The 24,338-nt window shown below is 53.8% G+C and overlaps 14 protein-coding genes across 14 annotated transcripts; 7 read left to right on the top strand and 7 right to left on the bottom strand.

The window, feature by feature from the left end:
- Positions 1 to 672: 672 nt before the first annotated feature.
- F5Z01DRAFT_472255 (uncharacterized protein) lies at positions 673 to 1,687 on the bottom strand. Its single transcript, XM_046260008.1, has 2 exons — positions 756 to 1,687; positions 673 to 704 (listed from the first exon to the last, which is right to left on the bottom strand). Exon 1 carries the CDS (start codon positions 1,587 to 1,589, stop codon positions 957 to 959), a length of 633 nt encoding a protein of 210 aa, XP_046113557.1. The 5' UTR covers positions 1,590 to 1,687; the 3' UTR covers positions 673 to 704; positions 756 to 956.
- A 315-nt stretch (positions 1,688 to 2,002) lies between these two features.
- Positions 2,003 to 3,385, top strand: F5Z01DRAFT_631334 (uncharacterized protein; the record flags this gene model as incomplete). Its single annotated transcript, XM_046261779.1, has 2 exons — positions 2,003 to 2,527; positions 2,672 to 3,385. 2 exons carry the CDS (start codon positions 2,003 to 2,005, stop codon positions 3,383 to 3,385), a joined length of 1,239 nt encoding a protein of 412 aa, XP_046113556.1.
- Positions 3,386 to 6,706: 3,321 nt separating this feature from the next.
- F5Z01DRAFT_684486 (uncharacterized protein) lies at positions 6,707 to 8,146 on the top strand (the record flags this gene model as incomplete). The annotated part of the gene is made up of 4 exons (XM_046265933.1): positions 6,707 to 6,799; positions 6,852 to 6,987; positions 7,035 to 7,710; positions 7,762 to 8,146. 4 exons carry the CDS (start codon positions 6,707 to 6,709, stop codon positions 8,144 to 8,146), a joined length of 1,290 nt encoding a protein of 429 aa, XP_046113555.1.
- An 83-nt stretch (positions 8,147 to 8,229) lies between these two features.
- F5Z01DRAFT_472174 (uncharacterized protein) lies at positions 8,230 to 9,809 on the top strand. The gene is made up of 4 exons (XM_046260007.1): positions 8,230 to 9,092; positions 9,144 to 9,243; positions 9,296 to 9,504; positions 9,558 to 9,809. The coding sequence occupies exons 1-4, from the start codon at positions 8,559 to 8,561 to the stop codon at positions 9,672 to 9,674; spliced, it is 960 nt and encodes a 319-aa protein (XP_046113554.1). The 5' UTR covers positions 8,230 to 8,558; the 3' UTR covers positions 9,675 to 9,809.
- Positions 9,810 to 10,315: 506 nt separating this feature from the next.
- F5Z01DRAFT_472142 (uncharacterized protein) lies at positions 10,316 to 10,929 on the top strand. Its single transcript, XM_046260004.1, has one exon. The coding sequence runs from the start codon at positions 10,402 to 10,404 to the stop codon at positions 10,729 to 10,731; it is 330 nt and encodes a 109-aa protein (XP_046113553.1). The 5' UTR covers positions 10,316 to 10,401; the 3' UTR covers positions 10,732 to 10,929.
- F5Z01DRAFT_472151 (uncharacterized protein) lies at positions 10,824 to 11,934 on the bottom strand. Its single transcript, XM_046260006.1, has 3 exons — positions 11,148 to 11,934; positions 11,014 to 11,098; positions 10,824 to 10,970 (listed from the first exon to the last, which is right to left on the bottom strand). Exons 1-3 carry the CDS (start codon positions 11,722 to 11,724, stop codon positions 10,871 to 10,873), a joined length of 762 nt encoding a protein of 253 aa, XP_046113552.1. The 5' UTR covers positions 11,725 to 11,934; the 3' UTR covers positions 10,824 to 10,870.
- Position 11,935: 1 nt separating this feature from the next.
- F5Z01DRAFT_472150 (uncharacterized protein) lies at positions 11,936 to 12,602 on the top strand. The gene has a single exon (XM_046260005.1). It carries the CDS (start codon positions 11,987 to 11,989, stop codon positions 12,434 to 12,436), a length of 450 nt encoding a protein of 149 aa, XP_046113551.1. The 5' UTR covers positions 11,936 to 11,986; the 3' UTR covers positions 12,437 to 12,602.
- Positions 12,603 to 13,719: 1,117 nt separating this feature from the next.
- On the top strand, positions 13,720 to 14,367 carry F5Z01DRAFT_611418 (uncharacterized protein; the record flags this gene model as incomplete). Its single annotated transcript, XM_046260779.1, has 1 exon — positions 13,720 to 14,367. A coding segment is annotated over one exon (648 nt), but the record flags the coding sequence as incomplete, so codon positions are not given.
- Positions 14,368 to 14,981: 614 nt separating this feature from the next.
- On the bottom strand, positions 14,982 to 15,812 carry F5Z01DRAFT_678511 (uncharacterized protein; the record flags this gene model as incomplete). Its single annotated transcript, XM_046265452.1, has 1 exon — positions 14,982 to 15,812. One exon carries the CDS (start codon positions 15,810 to 15,812, stop codon positions 14,982 to 14,984), a length of 831 nt encoding a protein of 276 aa, XP_046113549.1.
- A 341-nt stretch (positions 15,813 to 16,153) lies between these two features.
- F5Z01DRAFT_668607 (uncharacterized protein) lies at positions 16,154 to 17,286 on the bottom strand. Its single transcript, XM_046264364.1, has 2 exons — positions 17,131 to 17,286; positions 16,154 to 17,081 (listed from the first exon to the last, which is right to left on the bottom strand). The coding sequence occupies exons 1-2, from the start codon at positions 17,277 to 17,279 to the stop codon at positions 16,586 to 16,588; spliced, it is 645 nt and encodes a 214-aa protein (XP_046113548.1). The 5' UTR covers positions 17,280 to 17,286; the 3' UTR covers positions 16,154 to 16,585.
- An 875-nt stretch (positions 17,287 to 18,161) lies between these two features.
- On the bottom strand, positions 18,162 to 20,680 carry F5Z01DRAFT_472099 (uncharacterized protein). The gene has a single exon (XM_046260003.1). It carries the CDS (start codon positions 20,493 to 20,495, stop codon positions 18,468 to 18,470), a length of 2,028 nt encoding a protein of 675 aa, XP_046113547.1. The 5' UTR covers positions 20,496 to 20,680; the 3' UTR covers positions 18,162 to 18,467.
- Position 20,681: 1 nt separating this feature from the next.
- On the bottom strand, positions 20,682 to 21,858 carry F5Z01DRAFT_472098 (uncharacterized protein). Its single transcript, XM_046260002.1, has one exon. The coding sequence runs from the start codon at positions 21,475 to 21,477 to the stop codon at positions 20,785 to 20,787; it is 693 nt and encodes a 230-aa protein (XP_046113546.1). The 5' UTR covers positions 21,478 to 21,858; the 3' UTR covers positions 20,682 to 20,784.
- Positions 21,859 to 21,880: 22 nt separating this feature from the next.
- On the top strand, positions 21,881 to 23,540 carry F5Z01DRAFT_472066 (uncharacterized protein). Its single transcript, XM_046260001.1, has 2 exons — positions 21,881 to 22,624; positions 22,675 to 23,540. The coding sequence occupies exons 1-2, from the start codon at positions 22,192 to 22,194 to the stop codon at positions 23,361 to 23,363; spliced, it is 1,122 nt and encodes a 373-aa protein (XP_046113545.1). The 5' UTR covers positions 21,881 to 22,191; the 3' UTR covers positions 23,364 to 23,540.
- On the bottom strand, positions 23,391 to 23,636 carry F5Z01DRAFT_631351 (uncharacterized protein; the record flags this gene model as incomplete). The annotated part of the gene is made up of 1 exon (XM_046261780.1): positions 23,391 to 23,636. A coding segment is annotated over one exon (246 nt), but the record flags the coding sequence as incomplete, so codon positions are not given.
- Between the last annotated feature and the right edge of the window lie 702 nt (positions 23,637 to 24,338).

The following is a 24,338-nucleotide window of genomic DNA, read 5'->3' as shown; positions in this document are numbered from 1 at the left end:
AAGTTACTTCCGCAGCCAGCTCGCGTGCTACGTTCGCAATGCTATGATCATAAGTGTGGGGTCTTTCGAGGAATACGGCACTGCATACTAGTCCAAGCGTGTCACAGCTTGTTCAAGGCTTCGCTCGGGACAGTCGGGTGTGGTGGCTTGTCTGCTTTTCGTTAGGGGCATGATCTGCACGGGGCATGAAGACTCACAACCGACGGTTGACCATATGCTGGCCGAGATTTGCGCTCGAGGCATTGGTAGCGTAGACTGGGGTGAAATCTTGCTGTTGCTGTGCAGCGTGTCCGCGTGTCGGCGAATACGCGTGTGGAAAGAGGCCACGTCCCCAGGATTGATAGCCAGGGTTCGCGCCTGGTACCGAACTATGGAGACCGGTCCTACTACCACCAGGCTCAGACGCCATGGAGCCCGCCGTCGTGTAAGGCATGTTCATTGCGACGCAGGATGAGCGATGAGGAAATACTAGAAGGGGATAAAGGATACTGTGAGCGTGCTGGTCTATCCTACGCCGGGAGCTGCGATTTATACACCTCTCTGCGTCCCGATGCTTTGGTTCGGTCAATGTGCGTGCGACCAACAGCCAACAGCGTCGACCTGATGGAGTATGGCTGCTCCTCTGGACGGAGACACGCTGCGCGCATCGATATCGCGCACGCAACCTGAGATCTGCTGACCATTTTGAAGGCGTCTGATCTACCCTGAGATTCAGGCTCAGACCGAGCCATGCATATTCGCACAAAATCACCCACCGAATGAGCGATGGAGACCCTGAGCATTAAGGCCATTCCCTTCGGTAATACATATTTGTGGTCGGTGCTCAACAGCTGTCAATGTTGCGTCATGCATTGAGAATTATGGGTCTGCGGCGTGCATCTGAACTCGGAGATCACGATTCGGAGAAAAGGAGCATCGCAGGAACATACGCATTGTCGATCAGTGGCTTGATTGCATTAATACAGCACAGAAACAGAAGACCCGGAGCTCCCATAACTTGTAGTTGGCAAGTCGAACGGGGCAAGATACAGGAGTGGAATTTTTCTTTCAATCTCGCGTTCTCCTGGAGGAATTCTGTTGAGCCACGAGTGCGTAGCGCAGGACAGTGCCCCACCTGAGTCCAGCTCCATCGTTTGTGCCTCGCAAACCACTTTACGAATTGCGCCGCTCGTCGCTAGGCTCGGTACGACCCTGCGTTCTGCCGCGCGGACATGGAAAGAAGAGCACATGATAATTGTCACCTGCAGGACTATGCTCGTCCTCCCACTGCCGGACGAACCCTCAGCCGTCACAGCCCGGACTGCGCGACCTGTCCTCATCGTCTTTGTGTCTTTGTGGACGCTGGATCCTGGGCCAGCAGCTGATGCCTTGAGTCGACTTTTTTCGCACCGCTTTGGATGATGTGGTATGTTGGTTGGCGACATGCTAGCGGCCCACTCTTCTGACGTCCCGACCGATGATATCTCGAGACATGTCCGGGGTCGGCGAGAGCACTCGGAGCGAAGGTTTCGTGATTCCGGAAGGTGCGTGGGTCGCCATTCTTGTCTGGTGCTCTCTGGCGACGTAAGGTGCTGTGCAACTTTGTGCATTGTTCAGAGTCCCACGATTCGCGACTGGTGGCTCAAGCTCCTACGAAGCCATGATAGCCTGAGAATGCCCAGCGCTTGTCCGATACGTAGTTGGGCGAGGCTAGTCCGGAATATGACGCGATCTCCTGTTGCGGGCATGGACAAAAGGCAGCTTCCGGACGTCGGTCACGATAAAGGTCGTTCAACCTCTGCGCAGTCTGTCGCGCCGCATCGATCTTATCAGTATGTCAGCTGATGATATCGCTACGCTTCGACGACTCACCATCGGCCCCATGTCGAGCGACTCCATTGCCCTGATCAGGACGGCTTGGCAGGCCACCAAGATACGATATCCAGTGGATGGCCAACCTCTCGTAGCGGCCAAGGCATGGGTCCAGTATGCCTCTGCAGTGGCCGGGAATGGCAGCGACGCAATGCCGACATCCGTGCGCCAGCTTGCAAGCGCGGCGCACGTAGACGAGGAGACCGTTCAGGCGTATCTTGAGCTTCTCCGTGCACAATCAACTAGACACGCGGATATTGCCTCTACTCGATCTCTTAACGAGGGGCCGATAGACATCCGCAATGAGGGCCTGGAACAACCTGTCATCATTCCATGCCAAGACGGCACCGCTTGGGCATTTGCTGTTGCGTATCCTGATTGTGTGCACTGGTACGACAGCCGACCTAACGCTAGCATTCCCAATCTAGCCACGACGCCACGGCCAATCGTGGCCAACTGGACAGGGCCGAAGGTGTCGCAGGATCGCGTTGATGATGCAGGCGTTCTCGCCCTCATCGGCATCCGACAGATTCACCAAGGGGCTCCTCACATGAGTCAGGAATGCGCCAATGAGCTCGTCTCCTCCTTCCGGGCGCGCTTAATAGCGGAGCTTACATGCGGTGAGCTGGAGCCTAGTGCGGAGGCGTTTGCGGCCATGGCGCCAGCAGAGGCCGAAGTAGGAAGTCAATTTTTCGCGGACGCGCTATACGGAACTGAGCCATACCATAAGAGCTCAAGCTCGTCCCGAAATACATCCCCGGACGTCCATCCGGCGTCGCCGCACCCGGTAAGCGCCCGTGAGGGACCAAACTTGCGCCAGAGGGTGGCCCCGCCCATCCACACAGAGTCGTCGTCACCAGTGCGGCCATTGTCCGCTGGCACACGCGTCCAGCCCGGGCGAGACGACCGTCGCACTATCCTCGGACATCTCTGCGAGGCCGTGCTGTCATATCGTGCCATACAAGGTTCCGATCAGCTTAGCCTTGCCATGCTCTGGCAGTCGGTCAAGCGAGGCGCGACCGGCAGTACTTTCCACAAAAGGCTAAATTGCGTGCGCTTCTGCGAACGGATGGATGCGCTGGATGATGCCCAGGCGGTGGGTAGCGCTATGCGCTACCCTGTAGACAGACAAAGCCTCCTTGAGATGAGAGACATGCAGACGCAATGTCAATTCTGGCGAGATGTATGTGATCTTCGTCTAGCATGGGGGCCCGACAAGTTCGTTTTGCTTCTCGCCATCCCCCGGATCCCGTCGATCCGGCGGTTGACCGCATCAAGGAAACAGCAAATTCTGACCGGCCTGCGCGCTCGCCTTGACGATTCGGCCGATTCCTTGCAGCACTGGCTCCAACAAAGCCAGCGCCTGTGCCGGGCCGTTGTCACGGGTGCACTGCCCGCGGACAATCTAATGATTGATATTTACGGTCTCAAGAAGCCTCAGAATGTGAGCGACTCGGATTATGAGATGTACACGAGCGGAGATCCTCGGGCTAAGCGTGCGCTTCCTCGGAGGGGAACAGCTCGTAGCACCTGAGAGGCATCGGCTGCTGGAGATACTATAGCCTAGAGCGCCATGGATTTTTGCCTCACACGCTGGTTTGGTGATGAGGAAATTTCACACTTCTACTCTGTTTGTCCGCATTTGTGACCTTCCCCATTCCACGCGCCAGCTTTCTTCACAACATCCGTATTTGCCTTAGTTATCGCCTGTTATTCTTACGGGCGGCGAGTTATGACGTTCGGGACTGGACTAGCTACCGGGTAGGGTAGTGCAGAAAGTCGTTCATGTGGAAGAACACCAGGGTATCAGTAATCGAACAGTTATTCGGGTCACAGTCGAGTGCAGTAGGCGTGATCTATGCGTTGACAATTATATTGATAGCTAGGGAGTTGGGTAGACACGGACTGTGGTGAAGCTGGGATCATTGCGCGAAGCAAATGAAATCGCGCAATGATACCCGTGGATCATGTTGTTTTATGGATGACCCTGATATTTTGGTGGAAGATAATGGGTTATGCGGCATGCCACGTGCGGGCTGCTTGGCGGCGCATGCGGTCGCATGCTGGGTCGCAGCAGTTCGTCCTCGGGTGCCAAATAATATTGGCGTGCGCATTCCAAGGTGCATCCCATGATACTGTATGGCTGAGCGATCACCGTCCAATCGTTGGCTTCTGGCCGAACGCCAGAATCTGTCGCGAGGCGTCACGTCCTGGATAGTACGCGACAATATGCAGTCTAGCCACTTCGGGCCACGAATAGATCCGCCGCTATATCAATTCAGGGTTCTTCTGGCAGCGTTCCCTCCCTGCGACTGCTATCGTCGCACTATTCATCCGATGCGTCCTGTTTCTAGTGTGTACTCTGACGCTTTTGAACTAGAAGACATCGCACGGCAGCTTCTCGGGAGCGCTTACGATAATCATGCCGAAGCGATACGAGCACTCGAAAGCAAACGAGATGCGCTACAGCACCAGCGAAATATTGTGCGTTCGTCATGGGCCACGGTGTACCAGTTGCTTGAAAAAACGGCCGATGCCGCTGCCAGTCTATCCCGCTCTCTTAGGGACGCACAAAGATTCATGACTTCGGAGCGCAACAAATGGCTGGCAAACTGCACTGCAATATAGTGCCACTCCAAAAATGGGCACGAGGTTCCTGGTCTGCTGTAAAGCATAGGCATCGGGCTGAACCGTCCCTCACTTACCACGCAAGATGACCCGAGCATATTGTCGTTTCGACGGCGACGGATTTGTTCTGTTTCTCTCAACAGAGGAGGGTTGCTCAGTATGTGGCTCGGCCAGAAACTCCATGATGAGGATGCAACGCCTGTGCTCTTCCTGCAATAGGTTGGGATTAGTCCTGTGGAGCGGAAATCACCACTGAAATACCGAGGACTGTCTACTGGAGACCTTGCTGGCTTATGAGGAAGACACATGTGGACGTCGTGAAGTTATATTAGGCCGTACTCCTACAGACAGTCCATAAGGGGTACTAGAAGCCAAGTCTCCACGAAGGCGGCCGTATCGTGCGTCTTCTTCGTGCCCATGCCACCAACACAAAATACAAACACTACGGGCTTCCCCGACTCCCTTAAAATAGGTGAGAACATGATGTTGTGGCTAGACCAATTCCTAACGAGGGAGCAGGCACCTGTTTGAGACATCCAGAGGCCGTTACGGAGGAAAGCGGTGCGTGCCCTCGCTCTCCGGTTGTGTGGAGTACGGCCTTGATAGGACAGAGATGGAGATGCCGAGTGCAGCGAGCGCCTTCACTGGAGGTGGGCACAAATCAAGGAGCGACACACGGAGGCGCTTCTTCCTGACTTAATGACTAGCTAGAGAACGCGTGTGAAATTTCTCATCTACCTTGCCTCACCATTCTCACCAACCGTCTATCCTACCGTCGTCTATTCTATGGTCCCCAAACCCGTTCCTCTCACCGTAGGTGCTCACAGCATAAATCATGCCTTCAGCGCGCGTCCAACCATGGCCCTAGATATCTCGTGTGAAAGGCAGGGCCCCTCATCAAATATCTTCCATCCAGTTCGGGCGGTATTCGAACCAAAGACAGCCTTTGCGCTTGGTGCCGCCCTTGCCACCGTTATTGCAGTCTTTGAAATTGTCATACATTAGATCGTAACAGCCGGTAAAGTCTTGCTGTTGATGGAATGTGCATCCCTTGATCCAGAAGACGGAGTACTGGTAGATTTCATCGTTGTCACCTTCGTACAGAGACGTGATGCTGTCCGACTCTTCCTTCATCTTGTGTTTGCTATACTGTTCGCAGAAGTCCTTCGCATTCTGCTTATGTGTGTCCTCCAGGGTAAAGTAGACGCCATCTTTGCGGCAGAACTGAAGCGAGTACTCACTGTCCTCGCGCAGTTCGTCCCCCCCGGTCGGCAAGACCGTAGTGAAGGCATCTGCTGGTGGCGTACTGTAGGTCGTGAACGTCGAACGTAGAATAGTCGGCGTGGCTTTCGATGGAGATGAGACTGGAGAACGGAGCGCGGTACTTGTCGTTTGACGCGTATGCGTCGCAGAGGGGCTTTCGTCCACGCTCACGCTGGTATGAGTGTCGGTTGGAGAGGTCGTTGATTCCTGCTTTGGTATGTGGGTAGGGGAAGGGGTGGCTTCGGAGCTCTTCATCTGGGCGGATCCTGTGCTTAAAAGTGAGGATGCTATGCTAGGCACTGTGGACGTGGGATCCAGGTCAGCCGTGGGCGTAGCAGAAACAGCTCGCCCGTCAAGTATCAGGGTAGGCGTGCACGATGAGGTGACCCAGGTCGCCGGCCAATCCACGTCACCCACGTACGGGATGGTGTACTGTGACGGCTTGATTTTGTTGACATCTATCCCCGGGTTGAGTCGCTCGATTTCGTCATAATCTCTGAGCTTCAGTGCATACAAGGCATCGATGAAGATTTCCCCCGTCTTCACGTCCCACATGCCCACATCTGGTTTCCTCACGCAGGCTGCGGCCGCCAAGGCCACGAAAGGGGTGATGTAGGCGACCTTCATGTCTATCGAGTCCAGTCGCGGCGTTGGCTCTCTACTCGTGCCTCTCCACGGGGCTGGCTATATACAATCCTCCGACTGCTTCCAGCCATCGCCTCCATTCGTCTGTTTTGGCCGTGCCAAGGCAACGGCGTCGTGGTACCTGGGCACGGAATCCGAGACCGCGGACCTCTGAGGTCAAGGGGCGAGTACTTCAAGACCCTCATCTCCTTTTTCTGTCCTTGGTGAGGCACAGTGTTCCTGCCTATCCCAAATACACCCGGGGGAACGTACGAACTTCTACACACCAAGCCTGGTATCAAGCGGGGTGGATTCTTAGATCATGGTGTCTTTTCGTACTATGACGCCCATGCTTATGGCTCTATTGCCTCTGCGCATGGCTTTGGCGGAGCCACCGACACAGCAGGCGCTCGACATATTTCCTATCTGCGTGGTGAGTCTGCCGCTGGCTTTGGCACAATTGCAGCTAACATGGTGCACTGAAGAGTGATTGTATCACGGCAGGTTTATTGGAACAGAGCTGCGACGCGGCTGACCTACAATGCATCTGTGCGAGCGATACCCTTCGTGCGTACCTTGGCGCATGCGTGGGCGTTTCTTGTACGCCAGCGGAAGCTCTCTGTATGTGACGAAAAAACTTGACCGTTCTCTGACCTAACCATTGGAAGCCGCGAGGAATATCACCACTGCCCTTTTCCATTCCTCGGCACGAAGTCGGTCTGGTCAGCTTGTCGTGGTGGCGTCCACGATGACAGGTCTGGCCGTGGCCTTTGCCACGGCCCGCCTTGTTTGCCGGCAGTGGGTGGTCGGATCTTCGCTGTGGTTAGATGACTGGCTGGCCCTTGGCGCGACTGGTACCATCATCGCGAGTGCTTTCATCAATATCTACGGCCTGGCTGGACACGGGCTGGGCCGGGACATCTGGACCCTGTCGGCAGGCGAGATCACCGCGGTTCTGCGATACTTCCACACGATAGCATGGCTGTACTTCCTGGACACTGCACTGGTGAAGCTGTCCGTCATCGTCTTCTACCTCCGCATTTTCCCTACTGTCGCCGTACAGAGGCTACTCTGGGGCACATTCGCTGTGACGTGCATCTGGGGTGCGACATTCATCTTCGTAGCTGTATTCCAGTGCCGACCCATCGATCACTTCTGGAAGCACTGGGATGGGATGCATCAGGGCTCCTGTGTGGATGCGAATGCTGTGGCCTGGGCCAGCGCTGCGACGAACATTGCCCTCGATCTATGGCTCCTGGCGGTGCCGCTCTGGCAGCTGCGCACTCTGCAGCTCCATCGGAAGAAAAAGATTGGGGTAGGCCTGATGTTCTGCGTTGGGATCTTGTGAGTCGTCCGTGTAGCCTCGGACGGCTTGTCGCTGACACGATTGCGCAGCGTCACGGTCGTGAGTGCCCTTCGGCTTCAATCCCTCGTCACCTTTGCGAAGACCTCGAACATGACGTGGGACTACTATCCCGCCTGTCTCTGGTCCACCATAGAGGTCACGGTGGGCTTGATGTGCGCCTGTTTCCCGGCTGTGCGGCAGCTCCTGGTCAAGGGGTTCCCCCGCCTGGGCGAGTCCGTGCGAACCAAGACGAACGGCCTGTACGGGCATCGAAGGCACGGAAGCACATCAAAAGCTGTGCACTCGAACCGGCCTGGGACACGGACAACCATAATCGTAGACCCCGAGGCACACCACCAAGGCGTGAACGAGAGTGGAATCATGGTGGAAAGAACGTACCATGTTCTTTCCAACAGGACTAGCACGGCCCCATGAGTACAAGGTGGGGTAGGACGCCGACGTCGGAGCGACATGTAGTTCAGCATTAGTAGTCAATTGGCCGCGCCTGGCAACCATTCACAGACACACACTCCTTACGACCCCTGAAGTGAGGTCTATGCTATGGCGCTAGCTTCGTGGAAACGATCTGGCTGCAACCTTTCGAAGCCGCTCGCACTCTTGGTCTCGCAGTGGATACGTCGTCCAATCCAGGCCAGACCTAGCATCCGTACGGACTCTAGGCAAAATTAGACAAAGGCTCTGTACGGCATGAAATGGTCGCACGTATCATAAATGTCTTCAACGCCCCCATCAGGCTAGGCCCACATACAAAGAACCAAACCGCCGCTTCCAGCACCTACGCACGTAGGCCACATACGGGACTGCAGCATCTGCGACGTGCTATGCGATGGCGCAACAGTCGCATAGCCGCACCACACGCATGTGGATTAGCGATCGTGAATTGGCGATACAACAAGCACCAAACAAGACCAGCCGCGTTCCCGGGACCGATTGCGCCGTGGCTCCTCTAAAATTGCGCAAGGAGAGAAAGGTCGACGAGACGAACGTGGACGGGACGAGGCTACAAACCCCTTCTTCCGGCACAGACTCTGCGCTACCGCTGCAGGCAGGAAGCCCATGGAGGCGGTACAAGGCGATACTATCCCTATTAGACATGGGCGACAAAGTCATCGTGGCGAGCGAGCGCGCGGCCCCAATGAGTCGCGTTGGCGTGAGGCGGTTCCCCCGCGGCAACCAGGATACTGAGACGCTATCCCGGTTGCGTGAGGTGCGGCATGCCAACATTGTTGCTGCGCTTGAGGCATTCCAAGGCCAAAAGATACTCTACATCGTCTTTGAGGATATGCATATGCCCCTTGATCACGTAATACGGTGCCCGCGCCGACGGACCAGCGACGAGGTAGGGACGATCGTAGGGCAGGTATGGGAGTCTCGCGCCGCGTAATTCCCGATTCTTTTCTCACGGGCCTAGATCCTAGACGGACTCGATTATCTCGACTCCCATCGTTGGTGTCATAGTCGTCTGAGCTGTGAGACGATCCTCGTTCAGATGGCGGGCGACGTTAAAATCGGTCCGTACGCGCTGAACACCCGCTGCGACATGGAGGCTGACTGTGTAAGTAGGCATGCAGGAGCTCTGCCGTGCTGCTAGCTCGAGGGAGCAGCAACAGAATCTCACGGACATTGGCACAATCACCATAAAGCTCATGCAAGGGTACGCGTTAGAGGAGGGAAAGGTGGGCGTGGAGGACCTCAGCGATTGGCAGGAGTCGAGCATCCTTGACTTTCTATCGGCTATCACCTCATCGGATAGGGCTGGTCGACTGCGTAAGGTGGGCTATAACCAGTCGTTCCGATCACAGACGCGCAGAGCTAACGGGAGCAGAACATTTTCCTTGTACAGATATGGGAGAAGGAGTCTAGGTGGCCGAAAGAGATCCTCTGCGATCTCTTCCACACGGCTCAGCTGTCCGTGCGGAGGTACTACCACTACAAGCCGTGATGAATCGTATGGTTTCCAACTTCTAGTATAGTAGTCTGACAGGTTAAGCAAGGTAATCCTGCGATCTCCAGTCTCTTCTCTTCTTGACTAGAGCTCGTCTAGATAGATACAGCATTGTGCCATAGCTCTGGTCGCAGTGAGGCACGTACTATTGTAGACGCCGTTTTCTTGATGCGGACGAGGAGCCCGTCTGGAGCATATGTCGAAGGCTATCGATTTGACAAGGCATATTTCAGGCAAATACGGCTCGTACGGCATAATTTAAAGGAATGACAAACACATCATACCTGTCCGGGCGACGAGTTCTCCAAAGGCGGTGGTGTTGGAGTAGCGGCGGCGTGGATATTTCGCTGGCCGGTGCCGTGGACCAGATATTGGCAGCGCCATCTTCCATCCACTGCTCGTCCTGCCGTACGTGGCCACTTGGCGCTATGCTAACCATTGCATTTAGGACGTACTGTAGTACAGAACGTGGAACCAATAATATCGAGCACCTCTCCGACGCCAAGGGCTACATGGGAATAAAAGCACGCGGTAGCTATCGTAGTGAATAGTCGGGGGCACAGCCACTTGTTCATTTGTGGTCGGATACACTAGCAATCTATTTCCAGCCGGCGAGGGCAAAGGCACATCATATAAGTAAACGCTGCTGCTTGAATCAGTGCTTCTGGCACGTCATAGCACTCTTCTGCGCTCGTTGACGTGGCAAACGTGCAAACGTGTTCTGATGGAAGTCCTCGCGCCGCAGCGACATCACCGCGGGCGCCACGTTCGGACGCCGTGGTCGCCCGAGGTCGTCATCCTAGAAGTCCTATTGACCATTCGGGTGTCCAGCCATATATTCCACTGCGTTCGGGCCGAGGCTGTGGATCTGCTCTGGGATTGGGTGGATGTGGAGAGTCTCCTATGGGTTTTGGACACCGGCACAGAGTTGACACTGTGGCGAGACTTTGAGGCTCGCCCGCGCATCAGCAACATGGACTCAACCCATCGCATCGAAGCCATCCTCGGGATGCACCAGTCGGCGGGTAGTAACGTGTACCTAGGCGTGAAGTGAGGCTGACGTACAATTCACAATAAGCAAGACTACCACGTCAGAGGTATCATGATCCGGGATTAAGAAGGGACGTACTTCATGCCAACACATCCCCGAGTACCTTTAGAAAAAGGTATGAAGGCCTTCTCGATACGCCGGGCTACCGTCGGGTCAAGCCATCTCGTTGGGTCGAACTCGCGGGGTTTCGGAAAGCAAGACTCATCTTGGTGCAGGAGCCAGGAGGACATTGATACATACGACTATTCAATCAATACTAGTGACAAGCGATGAAAGAGCACTTACGCCAGCCGGCATATAGTGGCCGTTGAAAATTGCACCATGCTCCGGTACGACACGTGGAAGACGGCCAGGAACTCCGAAAGAGAGCCTGCAGAGTCAGCCAAGCCAACGGGGCGATGGAAGCAGAGAACACTCACCAACAACCTCTTGCTTCACAGGACAGTGGCAATCGAGACGACATGACGGCCATTGTGCCAGTCGCTTTGACCACAGGCAAGCCCGCGAATGATTCGGCCACATCGTGCTCACCGATGCCCATCCTGTCGAGCCACGCGCCATCGGGCCCAGTCGAGTCCACGGCCTGCGAAAATGAAACAGCCTTCGCCAATGCTGGCGCTGTTCAGCTTGCTGAGCCTCCCAATAAGCCAGACTTTGGCTCGGTCCGGCGGCGCTCTCCACGCATTTCAGCATCACCCAGCAACGGAAGACGAAGCGACGAGCGCCGGAGACCACCTGTCGCGAAGGCGCTGACGCCAAGTTCCACAGACTCATGCCAGTCGCGTGACAATAACACCTGGGATGGTGAAGTGACGCAGTCTCGGGATGCGCCTGAGGACGATTCCGGTCCCGATTTGGAGTCCAACGGCGACCTCGGTTCTGATTCAGATTCGGATTCCGAAAGCTATCCCGGACGTGGCCTGTCTCATGATGATGACTACTCTCCGTCATTAGCAGACGGTTATGATGGCAAGCAAGAGGGCGATTGTCAGGCATATGAGACCGACGACGATGCTGACGAGCCACCCCATAAACGTCGCAGGACAAGGCGGTCTATGCCCAGCACACGTTTGGATCTCCCTCGCAGCGCTTCCCCACACCCATACGGTGGGATATTAGATCAAGAACTGCCAAATCACGGATATTGGTATGTGTGGGTGGTTGTGATGTGTGCTGTCGTTGTGTCTGCGGGGTTGATACGGTGTGGCAGTTCTTGATCTAATATCCCGCCGTACACCCAACCAACGCCAGGCCGCTCATGAGCAACGGACATGCATCAACAGCCGCTTTCAACAGCCCACCACCATCGCAAGCATCGATTGACGGCAAAGATAACGAACCAGATTCGGCTGCGTTTGAGGAATGGAAGGGCACGGTGCAACTCACCACTATAAATGGCGTCACGAGTTTTGAGGGGCAGTTTGAAGGAGAATTAAGCCTGAACCTTCTCCAGGCACTTGTCCAAACCTGGTCTACTACACAGAAGACGATCCACACGCCAGCATGTGGCAGGGCTGGCGGAGTCAAGAGAAAGACGGGCTCACGGGGCAAGTTCACCCCCGAAGAGGATGATCTGCTCATTGATTTGAAGACAAACCTCAGCCTCCCATGGTCGGATATACATCGCCGGTTCAGCAATCGATTTCCGGGGCGTTCTAAGGGGGCACTGCAGGTTCGCTATTGTACAAAGCTCAAAAATAGCAAGTAAGGCAAGCAGCCGTACTGTGATCAGAACAGCGCCCAATCTTCGCGACCTGCTGCCAGGCTTCAACAACAGCGTTATCCCGCGTGGCCACTCCAGATCAGCAGGTGGGCCAATGGTGTCCAGAACCACGTTCAGTCCAGGGGCAAAATCAGCCTCGGACGTTTGTGCTTAACAAGCAGACTGCAAGGCAGCTCTTCATGTTGACGGTGGCGCCTACCATGGACTACGCCTCCAGTGTATGGACCCATGCGTGCGGCGCGAAAGAGCTGAGCTGGCTGAGCAGAGCGCAGAAGGTAAAGTAGGGGCACAAGCAATCACGGGCGCCTTCCGGACGACATGGGGTCAGGACTCTGGAAAAAGACGCCTAAATATATATTATATGGAAAAGCCGCTGTCGCTGGGAACCGTACTTGCGTTGGTGATATGAGCAAAATGTGTTGCAATAGGTGGGATATGCCCTCTGACCACAAGGCCGTTCGCCAACAGAAGCTGATAACCGCTCTGCAAATGGCTGTTTATTGTTAAAGATTTCGTTCTCGCTGATGATGTTTTATCTGAAACTGTACTGAAGTGGACTTATTCCTACTTAATACCGCGATATTTCGCGCAACCATGCTTGGTTAATATTGTGACATTCGAATGTACGCGCTGGGATTTCGGGGTGTCGTGTCGTATGCTGGGTGCCCACTCAAGGACATGTGGAGTCATCAATTTGAGTTGGAAGGAACAGATACCGATGGCCTTCGTGATCAATCCCTTCTTGACGTGTCCTTGTGCAGTCTGCTGCCTGCGGGGTGTCCAACCGACCCGAGATCAGTTTGGAGCGTTGGTGGTTCAGCTTCAGGTGCAGAGGCTGACTTTTGGAGACTGTCGGGTTCAGTCTTAGGGGCATTTGCAGCTCAGGTCCGGCACTCTTCCGGACCGTGTGCCGCGGGTTATCTTCGGTCGCTTCGACTGTTCGCCGGACCCCGATACGACAACGGACGATGCATCTCGTATGTGCCGCCGCCCCGACAGTTGATCGATCCTCTTCTTCCAACAACGGCCAAGTCGCTTCTCACCGTGCCCCCACTTTCCACAAATGGGTTAGCGGCCGTCCTTGCCGTCTGCGACCAGGTGGCCCGCTGTCACGCATCCCTACAAACACGTGAGCCGTCGCGTCTGCTTTGTTTTCTGTTTACCTCTCCCTCGCTCTCTCAATGGACCTGTACATCAGTCATGCTCTCTACACGACATCAAAATCCCCCTTACAGAGAAGCACGTCAAGATCATTTCAGAACGCCCACTCAGAACGCCCACTCAGTGATACTCTTGATCCTTTCCGAGACAAATTGCGCGACCTCAACGAGGCCGACGACCCGCGACAAGAAGATATTGCGAGTCTTCTCTCCGCTTTAGTCGCCTCGCCAGCTGCGTTCAGCCTTTCTTCGCCAGACGAAAGCGGTAGCGTTGCAGTCAAGCTGCTATCTATCCTACAATATGTTCGAGGAGGCGAAATAAAGACTCAGCAATTCCACCCTCTCGTCCGCCATGTCGTTGACGATTCCTCCGACATCGACGTCTGGGAAGCTGTCTTCACCGTCATCGAATCCCTTAGCGCCCTCACTCCTCCCCCGTCCAGCATCGCCCCGACTTTCAAAGGAACACCAATCAAGACTAGCTCGAGCCGACTGGCCGACAGCGAAACGCGCGACATCGTCGAAGGGGAGCTGTTCTATGAGATAAAAGATTGCACCTTTCGCGATGTGAAGGGATTCTGCGACAAGTTCTTTTACTCCAAGCGCTGGCGCAAAGAGCAGAAAGCGATGCTGAAGGAGATGATGACAGCACACGACGGAAAGAAATGGACAGATTTCCCGACCCCTTCGGACGAAAAGCCGGTCTGGGACTGGTTCTGTTCACTAGAGGAGCGTTTCTTAGCCGATTCAACGTACAAGCTACATACCACCAAAACCGCCCACCAGTTCAAGGAACGGAAAGGCCAGATGGATGTCTTCTTCCAGGCGCCAGCCAAGAAAAAGGACGGCACTTTTTGGTACAAGCATGTCCTTGTCGTTGGAGAGCAAAAGAAGTCATACGATACGGGCAGATTCAAGGCGGACCGTCTTCAGATTTTCCACGCGATGACCTGTTTGTACTTTTCGACACAACCCTGGTCAAGCTTGCGATGATCGAACGGCAGAGAAAGTCCTAACTGAACCTTATCCGTAAGACTTTGAGGATGGCTTGGGTATATAAAGTCCGAGGAATAAACAACCATACAATGAGTTCAATACCTCCCATCACCCAGCATCCCTGCGTAACCTAACAATCATACACTTCACGCGTAATCCCGAACGCGCACAAGCGAGGCATCTTTCGTGACCAAGGTAACGGAGGTCAAAGCGAAGCAAAGCGCCAAGATCTGAGACATGGTGATGGATGCGAAACTACAATACCTCCGTGATTGCCTCCGGCCTCAACGTCCGCACGTCCCTTCCCAAGTCGTTCGCGGCCAAGCCGTAGATTTGCGGTTGATGTTGAGACAGTTTCATTAACACCTACTATATTACCTCTGACTGGACTCATCACGCATCCGAATGGCCGAGCTATTGTTGAACGGGTCCACGTCTTCCCGCGCTCGCGTCATCTCGACCAGCTTGTTCAGAATCTGAAATTCCATCTTCAGCTTGACGCTATAAACAAAGGCTTTGTACGCCGTTTGAAGGTCGTACACGTCGGTATACTCGAGACAGAGGATCGGAACATCGAGGATAACGACAAGAATGTTTACTAAGAGTAGGTGCCGCCGCATTTTTCGCACAGAATCGCCGTACATGCTATCCTGGGTATCGAAGAAAGAGAAGCATGCCTTGATGTAGATGCTCGAGATGATGAGCTCTTGCAGGAAGAAGACGGTGACTTGGACCTTCTCATAGACGGTATACGGCTGGACAAAGGCGTTTGAGGGTGAGCTGTTGGCCCCGTACATGAGGATGATGATGGGGATATGCAAGGCGATGGCGTTGAAGATGATTAAGCCCAGGACCAGCTTCAGATAAAACGTGTCCCAGAATAAGAGGTGCAGGCGCGAGTAGAGGACAAGGGACTGGCCCGTGACCATGGGCACCCAGCCGACAGCCACAAACGTAATGTACAGTCCAAACTGGCGGGAGCTGAGAATGTTCTTGAGGAAGAAGCCGATGGAGTGCGGCACGATGCCATTAGTGGAGGCGACGAAACTCCAGAAGTAGAGGCCCCGTCGGCGCTGGAAGACGGTGAGGAGGATAACGTCGAGCTCGATAGCGTTGTAGAGCGACAGCACCAGGAACGCGACGACTGCGACACTAATGGCCCCGGGGTCCGTTAAACCCGTCTGGGGGTTGCCAGAATAGCCCATTACACAGGTAGACCGAATCAGATGTATGGTCAATTCTTCTGTGCTCCTTCGCGTATGAGCAGAGGGGTGGAAGTGACTGGGGCAGTGGCCACGTACCGATGTGGGTCCCGACTTTATGTTCATTAAATGTGTGACGGTTGCAGACAGCGACCAGGTACGGTGGGATATTAGATCACAAGGTGCCAACGATATCAAACCCCGCAGTGCAACGACACCACACCGGTGCCCAAGAGTGGGGCTCTTTTGGGTGGTCTGGAGGAATAGCGGAGAACGGAAGACAGCTTAGCGTAGCCACTGGCCCTATGAGATCCGTTCTCCAGGGCGTAATAAAAATACTACTACTCTGTACTACTACTTCGCAATCTGGGGGGCCAATAGGTGCGCACCTAGGTGCGCAAATAAGAGTACTTAGTCAGCTAGAACCCACAAAAACTGCTTGCGCGCCAATCAGATGCTTCACCCAACGACACTACTACACTAAGGACATTTCATACGGCACGGGTTCTGGTCACTGTGGCTGGTGGCTGCATATGGCGTGAGGTGCCTTGACTGTGACTACGGCAATCCTTCGGCCATTGTTTGAGTTTTGTGCTCAGATCTCGCGTTAGAGGTCACCGTCTGTTGATAGAGAGCTTGCGAGATAAATTGATGCCTTTCGAACTGCCCACTTGCATGAGGCTGTATTTGTAGGAGGTGTAACTTGTCGTGGCAATTGTTGAAATCGGTGATAGTGGTGGCCGCAAATACTAGCTTCCGTGCGCATAGTAAGCCGATCAGCGCATTCGCCTGCCGGGACAGTTAGAATCTAGCCAACCCTGATAAGTGCGATGAATTGCCCTGTACGCATAGGCAAGCGGATGGCCATGTTGCTGTATCCCCTTACGAGCCGCTTCAATGTATTCTGATGTGTTGCAAAGTATCGATTCGTCGCCAAGAGAGCCACAGTATTCGGTGGTATAGTTGCTCATCTGCTCGTTGCCGACCAGTCGGCCTTCAACGTAGCTTCTTGGAATGAAGATCGGAACGCACGACTCAAGTTTCTCGATGACATGCGCACCCGATTGTATGACAGCTCTCTCAATGTCTCGAGGCAAAGGCGAGTGAAGGAAGCGGAGGCACCATTTATCGGTCACCCGCAGAAAGAGATCGCCCGATGGGAATGTTGCCGCAAGTTCTGCAAAGGACCATTCGGACATGGTATCCTCAGCATTGTAGATTGTCGTAGACGAGGACTCTGGCAAAGGTGAAGGTAGCATGTCACCCGGCACCCTATAAACAATTAGGCCGTATTCAAGCGCGTAGAAACATCATGAAATACCTGTAATAGTCGGTGGGACTATAGGATATATCCATGATGAGTCGTTGTACTTTCCTGCGACTCAAGGTCTGGAAGTGCTGCTGTAGATGAATCGCACACAGTCCTTGATACCCAGTCGTATATGTAGCCGAGCTCTCTGTCGGGTCCATCTGGGCTTTCAAGAGGCACATGCAGCAACGCCTGCAACCCACCCAAGTGCGGCTGGACAAGACCATCTGCCCAGGCACGGCTCGCTCATGCATGGTCATTTCCGGCGGCGATCCACCTTCCAAAGTATGGCTGGTCAACCTATTCACGGCCTTAGGTCGTCGGCAAGGAGCATGGCTCAATGTGCCCATGTCACTTAAGTCTAATAGATATGGACTGAATATGCGTACCCATATCTAACTTGTAATTGTGGGCGATCCAACTACGTGCTGAGCGATTGTGTCGACGCCCGCATTCTTTAAGCCTCGATCTTCCTCGGTGTAGTATGTAAGCCATAACGCAGAAGCCTACAGAACATACATTATGAACCCCGCAGCATCGTGAATTGCCTCCTTACCATCCACACACCAGTCGTGACGATATAGTGTAACAACATGTCGCAGCACTTGAAGATACGTGGTATCCCTGTTGAAAATGCAGTTTTGGAAGAATTGGGAGGATATTTGGCGAACGCGCGATTTCAGATGGTTTCCGGTTCCAACGTTTGCGTAGACTGGCAGCTTAGCCTCAAGTGCCATCCCGTAACCGCTGCAATGGGAATACCAGGTGACAGAGTAAGCGCCTTACTCCGTGCTCGAACAAATGCTGATGATGCTTTGTAGAATGTCGGCGCGATGCGGTTGCAAGGCAGCATTGAGAGGCTATTGAAGATAGCAAAAGCGACCGATTTGATATTTGTTCAGAGCTCGGGAGACGAGAATTCAAAAGTCCGTGATGCATCAAGTATGGAGGAAGCGCCAGTGTCCCCGGACTGTGAGTGTCCCCGGACTGTGAGTGTCCCCGGACTGTGAGTGTCCCCGGACCGTGAGTGTCCCCGGACGATTGTCTGTCCTAGGACGTAGAGTGTTTGGCAAGCTGGTCATCTGGTTCGTACGAATAATTTCCTATTCCAGGTGCAGACTCACTGGGAGGGACGAAGCAGCACAGCTCGAGAGTGGAAGTGTCAATAGACGGCATGGTTATCACAGCCACTTCTTCAACGGGAATGCCCAGAAATCCTAGTCAGCACCATCACTGCCGGGGTGCTCAGTCCTGCTGCTACTGATCCGGACACGCAAGTGGTGCTAGCACACATAGGCTGAACGATGTATTACAAGCTATAACATCACAAAAATTGTGTCAGGCAAAACTTACGCTGTTACCAGTCCACCTTCGCCCTGCGCCTGATCACCTCCATCATGCTCGCCCCTTATCCATTCACCTAAAAACCACGAAGGTGCTTTCACTCCCTCAATCGCTTCTGCAGAACCTCGGCACTCCACTTCCATTGTGGCAAGACCCTCCCATCCGCGCAACCAAGGGTGTTGTCTCGATTGCTCGGACATCGCTGCGTTAGACCAGTGCCGGCTGCCAGTGGCATCCTCCACAAGAAAGGACATCATTCTCAGCGTCGAGGTTTTCGAGGGCTCTAGATTGATACTGTGATGATTTTCGTGACACTCGCGACCTGGCGAGAGCCGCGTCAAGTCATCACGGGCGACCTCGATGCTTCTGCCTGTATTCCGGCGAAACCCAGGGTCAGAGGTGCGAAATCCTCTTTTCGTCATTGAATACCAGAGGAAGGACTGGTATTGATGGGCACGTTTTGTCTCCAAGTACGGCCAGAGGTCTGGTTCAACTGAACGTTTCGCCACGCATCCGAATGGACGCCAGGATAAAAGCATAGGGCCTGAACCCTGTAGGTTAAAATCAAAGCGTCGACGGAGGATGTCTGCCCAAGGAATTTGGTCGGACGGTTCCATGTAGCATGCGGTAATCTCTTGATCTAAAAATGATTGCTTTGTGCCCGTCCAAGCAGAGAACATTGGATCGGGGGGGGAGAGCGAGCCGTAACCATATTTCTCGGTACAAGTTGTTGCGTATCGTCGAATCCAGTCTAGAATAGAGAGGTCGCCAAGTAAAGCGAGGGCAAGCCACCAAAGAGCAACTCGAGGTCGCCGCAAAGCAAATGCTTTTAATAGCTTCTCGAGGTTCTTGGCTTTGATAGCAGGCTCAAGAATATCGAGTACGGCGGCAAGCCACGGACTCACGAGGTTGCAATCAATGTCTGGCTGCCAAAACACACTCCAGAGAGTGGAGCCAAGCGATAGCGGGTGGAGACTGAGGGTCATAAAGTACCGTAAGTCGCGAAGATAACCGCGAATACTAGTTCCGCTGGTGTCATTGAACCTGCTACCATCGGGGCAGGTTAATCGTGGAAAAGGAAGTTGGGGGCGGAGCCCCATGAAACGATAGAAAGGGAGCGCAAGCGCGGCAAAGAACCCTGCCCTGCAGGGTGCCAGCTGGTCCCATTGCTTGTTCTGATTTCCTTCCGTTTCGAGGTTGAATAGTCGGCAGAATTCAAGGAGGAGCTCTGTCGCTTCGGTCGAGCTGGGAGGCGAGGGAGAATCTGGCACCGGCTCGGAGGTTTCGATAACAAGGTGTTCTTGGAGGGAGGCTGCCCAAGGAGGAAGCCCTTTGCCGCTGCCTGACCAACCCAACTCAGGGCTCAAAACCGCACAAAGCCATCTCACAAGCGCAGGAGACGCGCCATCCAACCGAACCAACCCAGGCTTGTCGCTTTCTCCCGGTTGTGGCCACAGCCGGTGAAGTGTGTACTTCACTTGCTGACCCTGCATTTCAAGCAGCCTGACAGAGAGGATGTACGACCAGCACAAGGTGAGGACGGCGATACTATCGGCCGTCTCCGTGCTGTCGAATAGGAGATGGGAGGCGGCCTCTAAAGATAACCGGCAATGCAGCGGACTCTCTGTTTCGAGGTTGAAATCAACACGACGACCATGAACGAGCTCTGGATCCCAGTCCTTGTCGGTATCCTCCGTGTGCGTTGGGGCTGTCTCCAGACGAGGTACACGCCAGAGTGGCCGTCCATATATTTTTTTGCCGCGAGGAAGCTTTGTTGGTAGACCGGGGACGTCCATCAACGTGATGTATGGGTCCAGAGACGTGGTGGGCCACCGGCCGGGTGGGAAATCGTCAACCATCGACAAAATGTTCGCCCAGGTTGCTTGGCCATCGTGGAATATGCGACAAATCTCGGAGGGGGAGGGCAGAAGTGGGTCGTCTTTCTCGCCAGTGAGGTATGTGGGCGATGAAGAGACGGTGGTTGTTGTCGCGGATGTAGTGGAGAGTGAGCTGCTGTCGCTGTCTGGCATCATCAGCGCTTTGGCCACCGCAGGAAGTTTAGAGCAAATAGCTCTCAGCAAAGTTGCTCTCTGAGCAAACGTGCCCCAGGCGGGTATTTAAACTTGATCAGGAACGAATGCATGGGCGACAAGAGCATGATCCAAGCAAGGACAGGGAAACACAATCGAAGTTACTGATAAGCTCTCTCGGGGTAATATCGGCCCGGAGAGAATGAACGGCGTGCAATGCCAGTTGAATGGTACGGAGTACACGCCCCACAGAGCCTACCACTGCCCTACACGATTCCATGAGCCTCTTGCCTCATTTCTTTGCACGCTTGATCTCCTTCGCGAAATACAGAATCCCTTCGTACTCAAACTCGTACCCTTTGTCGGTTGCTATCCAATAATCCCCTGGTGTTCTGATGGTTTGCCCTGAAACGGTGGTGAACTGCACCTTGCCCTCCTTCGTATAGCGTGCCTTTACTTTCACAATATCCGCCTCTGCCGTGGCGTCATCAATCGCAAGACTAGTCATGCCAGCTACAACGGTCTCCTCCGCCAAACGCGCCGAATCCCACTGGAGTTGATCCACCGACTCCGCTGAATAGGTGCGTCGATGTGACGAGTGTGCCGTTTGTTGATTGGCTGTGGATCGTGAGGATTCAGCCTCGGGCATTGCAATAGCACTGCTGTCCGGGAAAGCCGTTGTCTGCTCATAACTTGCTTCTGGGTCGCCGGCCTCTTCCGGGGATTGATAGTCTGGATGGCTCGACGCAAACTCAGTTGGCTCTAAATGGCGGGCAGCTTTGGCTGTACTTGGAAAGTGTTTCTCGCCACAGCGGCATGGGACGTGGCATATTCTCCACCCGGCACCAGAGTCGTGTACAGTGACCTGGCAGACAAGGACGCGTTTCTTGCACCGCTTACATTTCGAGAGGTTCGCTTTGGTGTGGCCATCCATAGCATGACCACAATAGATGCAGAACCCTTCTTCTCCGGTGCTCGTGCTCATGATCGCAAATAGAATGGTTCGCTATATTACTCGGTGCACATACTGTAAGTGGAATCGGATCGGGATTTATAATGTATTTGCGACCCCGTCAAATTGACAGAGGACATCGCGAGCCGATCAGCTCAGTATTCAAGAGTGTGGTTTGGAGTGCATGGTATGCTTTGGAGGTGTAGTGTGGTTTGGAGGTGTAGTATGGTCTGGACGGTGTGGTATGGTTTGGAGGAACAGTAAGTAGGCTGGGGCGGTTGAACAGGGTTATGATGTTGCATTCATGTACGTAGAACGGCGCGTGACGACAGCTTGGTGGCTGGCACCGGTCGCTATGGTCCGGCAGCGTGGTTCTCAACTCGACAGTTGAATCCACAACTGTTCGGGGGGACTCCCCCTGCAAACACAAGGCATTTCATGCTTGGTGTTGGCTCCCGCGATGACAGGTCGTCTTCTGTCGTCCAGTTCTCGCCAATGAACCAGATGTGGCCAACCCCCTCCCCCACGAGCCACCACCCCTCCACATTTTGCGCAGAGGCAACTTATCCCGGGCTATCATGGCCGATTGGCTAGAGCAGGCCCACTGATCACCTCTCTTGATGACGCTTCAGCGACACATCCCCAATTGCCCAAGAGTGCGATTGCTGGTTTTTCTCACAATGATACCATTCCCTCCAAAATATACCATTCACTTCGTTCCCCAAAACCAGTTCGCAAGTCGCCAGTATGGAAGATAGCGGGCCAGCCTCCATCACATCAGCGGATGAGTCCCAATCGGATCGCCTTACGTTACTTCTGAATCGACTTCACCAATATGAACGAGCACCGTGGGGAATAGTGGAGTCATGGCAAAAAACCCAGCATGATACCGAAGACTCAGCAGCAAGAATATTTCTCCGCTCTGGCGGATTCCCTGCGTGGTTTGCCCATTTTCTCACCAAAAGCGCCACGGAGGTACAATACCACTTTGTCGGCAAAGCTGATTGTAGCCGTTTAATCTTCGAGCTTGAAAATGAGCCCGCTATATCCCGAGAGTTAGCGGCACAAGTTGCGGCCGCAATTCCCCCGGAAATCAGGACGAAAATCGAAAGTCTATATAACAAAAGGATCAAACCACTGGAGAATGGAACTATGTCACAGCACTCAAACAAAAGACGACGTAAGTAGGCCGCCGTATGATGTGTATATGCTATTCTAATATAGTTTTAGGCACAATAGCAGACAACGACTGTCCGCCCATTTCCACTGCGAACTTCCCTAGTCCGACCGCTACTCCTAGTAGCCCCAACGCGAGCCGTCTTTCTCTTGATCGCCGCTCCCTCGAACAAGCGCCAGGATATAATTCTGTTGGTTGTTTTGCCGAAGATGAACATGTGCTAGTCAATGCGTCCCTTGCGGTGGCCACACGACTTCTACCCCGGGACCTCTCGAACGCGATCAGAAGAAACCCTGACCCGAGAAACGAAGGCGCCTTGGTGGCGGCAATATCGATGACATTTCCGAACGCACCATACACGGATAAGTTCGGATGTTATATGGCAGTAGAAGTCACGAGTGATAAGGTTCAGCACCTTGCCCGGGAATTATTTGGAGTACGCCTTGAAACGATGGCCGGGCTCCGATATGTTTGTCTCGCTGAGAGCAGTGCGAAAATACTGGCCAACCCAAAGTTTACACTCCAAGGGTGCCAGTGCAGCATCATTCCTTCCACGTTTGGCCCGGAGTTGTCTAATGCGATCATAACAGGTCCTAAATATCAGGATGACGCTAGACAATGGCGTGACTCAACAGATGCTGTCTCGATGGTGGTCTCACACTCGGCCCATGATGGAGCCGTCGTCTACCTGCACCTCGGACTGTGGGAAGGGACCGAGATCAAGAAGAAGCTGTATGCTTGATATTAAATAACTCCCTTGAATGCGACACTAATTTCCTTCTTTCACTTTCCCGTCCTTCCCACCGAACCAAAGTTTCGTGTCCCTCTGCACGGTTCCTTCTCCGTCACAAGTGTCATATTCGGCAGTCGGCGTCTTTGTGTCGGTAGCTTTGTAAACCCGCAGAAAGCATCCCATCCAGTAAACTGTCTGTCCTGATCCTTCGATGGTGGTTGGGGACCCCTCGGCATCGCTGAAAAATTCTGCGTCCTTCGAGAGAGCCCTGATCTCGAACGACTAACAATGATGTTAGACTAATCACAATCACAGGGCAGGGGACGAACCATTCGGGATCGGATCCTATCATCCAGGACAGGATGGAAAGTTGGTAGGAGTCTTTCAGTTGTCGGCGTATCCAGGCTCGCGGGGTCGTTGATTATCTCTGAAAACCTAAGTTTTGTTCACTTGCTGTCTCCGTATTATATTCGGTGATCCGATAAAGATAGCCGCTGATAGCCCTAGGATCAAACTATTGCTGCCCGTGGTTTACGATTCCATTCGTGATCTTGAGGAGCGTAGGGAAACACGAAACGAGGGAATTCTGAGATGGATCAGGCACGAATGCAGCTTTGACGAAAAATGGCCAGCGGACGTCATCTGTTCTGCGGGCGAAATGTGCAAGGGGTTCATAAACCAACATGATTGGGCGGAAGGCGGTACGACAGTGGAGGCTGCTTGCTGGTGGAGGCATGGCAGTTGAGTGATGGTTGTGAAAGATGTTGGATGCAGTGGGGCATGTGGAGCTATGGTGGTATGTATGGTAGTGGATGTATGGTAGTGGATATATGGTAGTGGATGTATGGTAGTGGATGTATGGTAGTGGATGTATGGTAGTGGATGTATGGTAGTGGATATATGGTAGTGGATGTATGGTAGTGGATGTATGGTAGTGGATGTATGGTAGTGGATGTATGGTAGTGGATGTATGGTAGTGGATGT

Source organism: Emericellopsis atlantica (assembly GCF_019669845.1).
Source record: "Emericellopsis atlantica unplaced genomic scaffold F5Z01scaffold_56, whole genome shotgun sequence".
NCBI lineage: Eukaryota > Fungi > Ascomycota > Sordariomycetes > Hypocreales > Bionectriaceae > Emericellopsis > Emericellopsis atlantica.
The sequence above is the reverse complement of the archived record's forward strand: the minus strand, read 5'-3'. Positions and strand labels throughout refer to the sequence as shown.

Coding starts and splice junctions, on each gene's coding strand:
- F5Z01DRAFT_472255 (XM_046260008.1), bottom strand. CDS start 1,589: ATGCACAAAGTTGCACAGCACCTTACGTCGCCAGAGAGCACCAGACAA.
- F5Z01DRAFT_472174 (XM_046260007.1), top strand. CDS start 8,559: ATGGCGCAACAGTCGCATAGCCGCACCACACGCATGTGGATTAGCGAT. Junction 9,093..9,143: donor TAGGGACGATCGTAGGGCAG/GTATGGGAGTCT, acceptor TCACGGGCCTAG/ATCCTAGACGGACTCGATTA. Junction 9,505..9,557: donor GGGCTGGTCGACTGCGTAAG/GTGGGCTATAAC, acceptor TAACGGGAGCAG/AACATTTTCCTTGTACAGAT.
- F5Z01DRAFT_472142 (XM_046260004.1), top strand. CDS start 10,402: ATGGAAGTCCTCGCGCCGCAGCGACATCACCGCGGGCGCCACGTTCGG.
- F5Z01DRAFT_472151 (XM_046260006.1), bottom strand. CDS start 11,724: ATGCCTGACAATCGCCCTCTTGCTTGCCATCATAACCGTCTGCTAATG. Junction 11,099..11,147: donor TGTGAAGCAAGAGGTTGTTG/GTGAGTGTTCTC, acceptor CTGACTCTGCAG/GCTCTCTTTCGGAGTTCCTG. Junction 10,971..11,013: donor GCCACTATATGCCGGCTGGC/GTAAGTGCTCTT, acceptor TTGATTGAATAG/TCGTATGTATCAATGTCCTC.
- F5Z01DRAFT_472150 (XM_046260005.1), top strand. CDS start 11,987: ATGAGCAACGGACATGCATCAACAGCCGCTTTCAACAGCCCACCACCA.
- F5Z01DRAFT_668607 (XM_046264364.1), bottom strand. CDS start 17,279: ATGGACCCGACAGAGAGCTCGGCTACATATACGACTGGGTATCAAGGA. Junction 17,082..17,130: donor AGTCCCACCGACTATTACAG/GTATTTCATGAT, acceptor AATTGTTTATAG/GGTGCCGGGTGACATGCTAC.
- F5Z01DRAFT_472099 (XM_046260003.1), bottom strand. CDS start 20,495: ATGATGCCAGACAGCGACAGCAGCTCACTCTCCACTACATCCGCGACA.
- F5Z01DRAFT_472098 (XM_046260002.1), bottom strand. CDS start 21,477: ATGAGCACGAGCACCGGAGAAGAAGGGTTCTGCATCTATTGTGGTCAT.
- F5Z01DRAFT_472066 (XM_046260001.1), top strand. CDS start 22,192: ATGGAAGATAGCGGGCCAGCCTCCATCACATCAGCGGATGAGTCCCAA. Junction 22,625..22,674: donor GCACTCAAACAAAAGACGAC/GTAAGTAGGCCG, acceptor ATATAGTTTTAG/GCACAATAGCAGACAACGAC.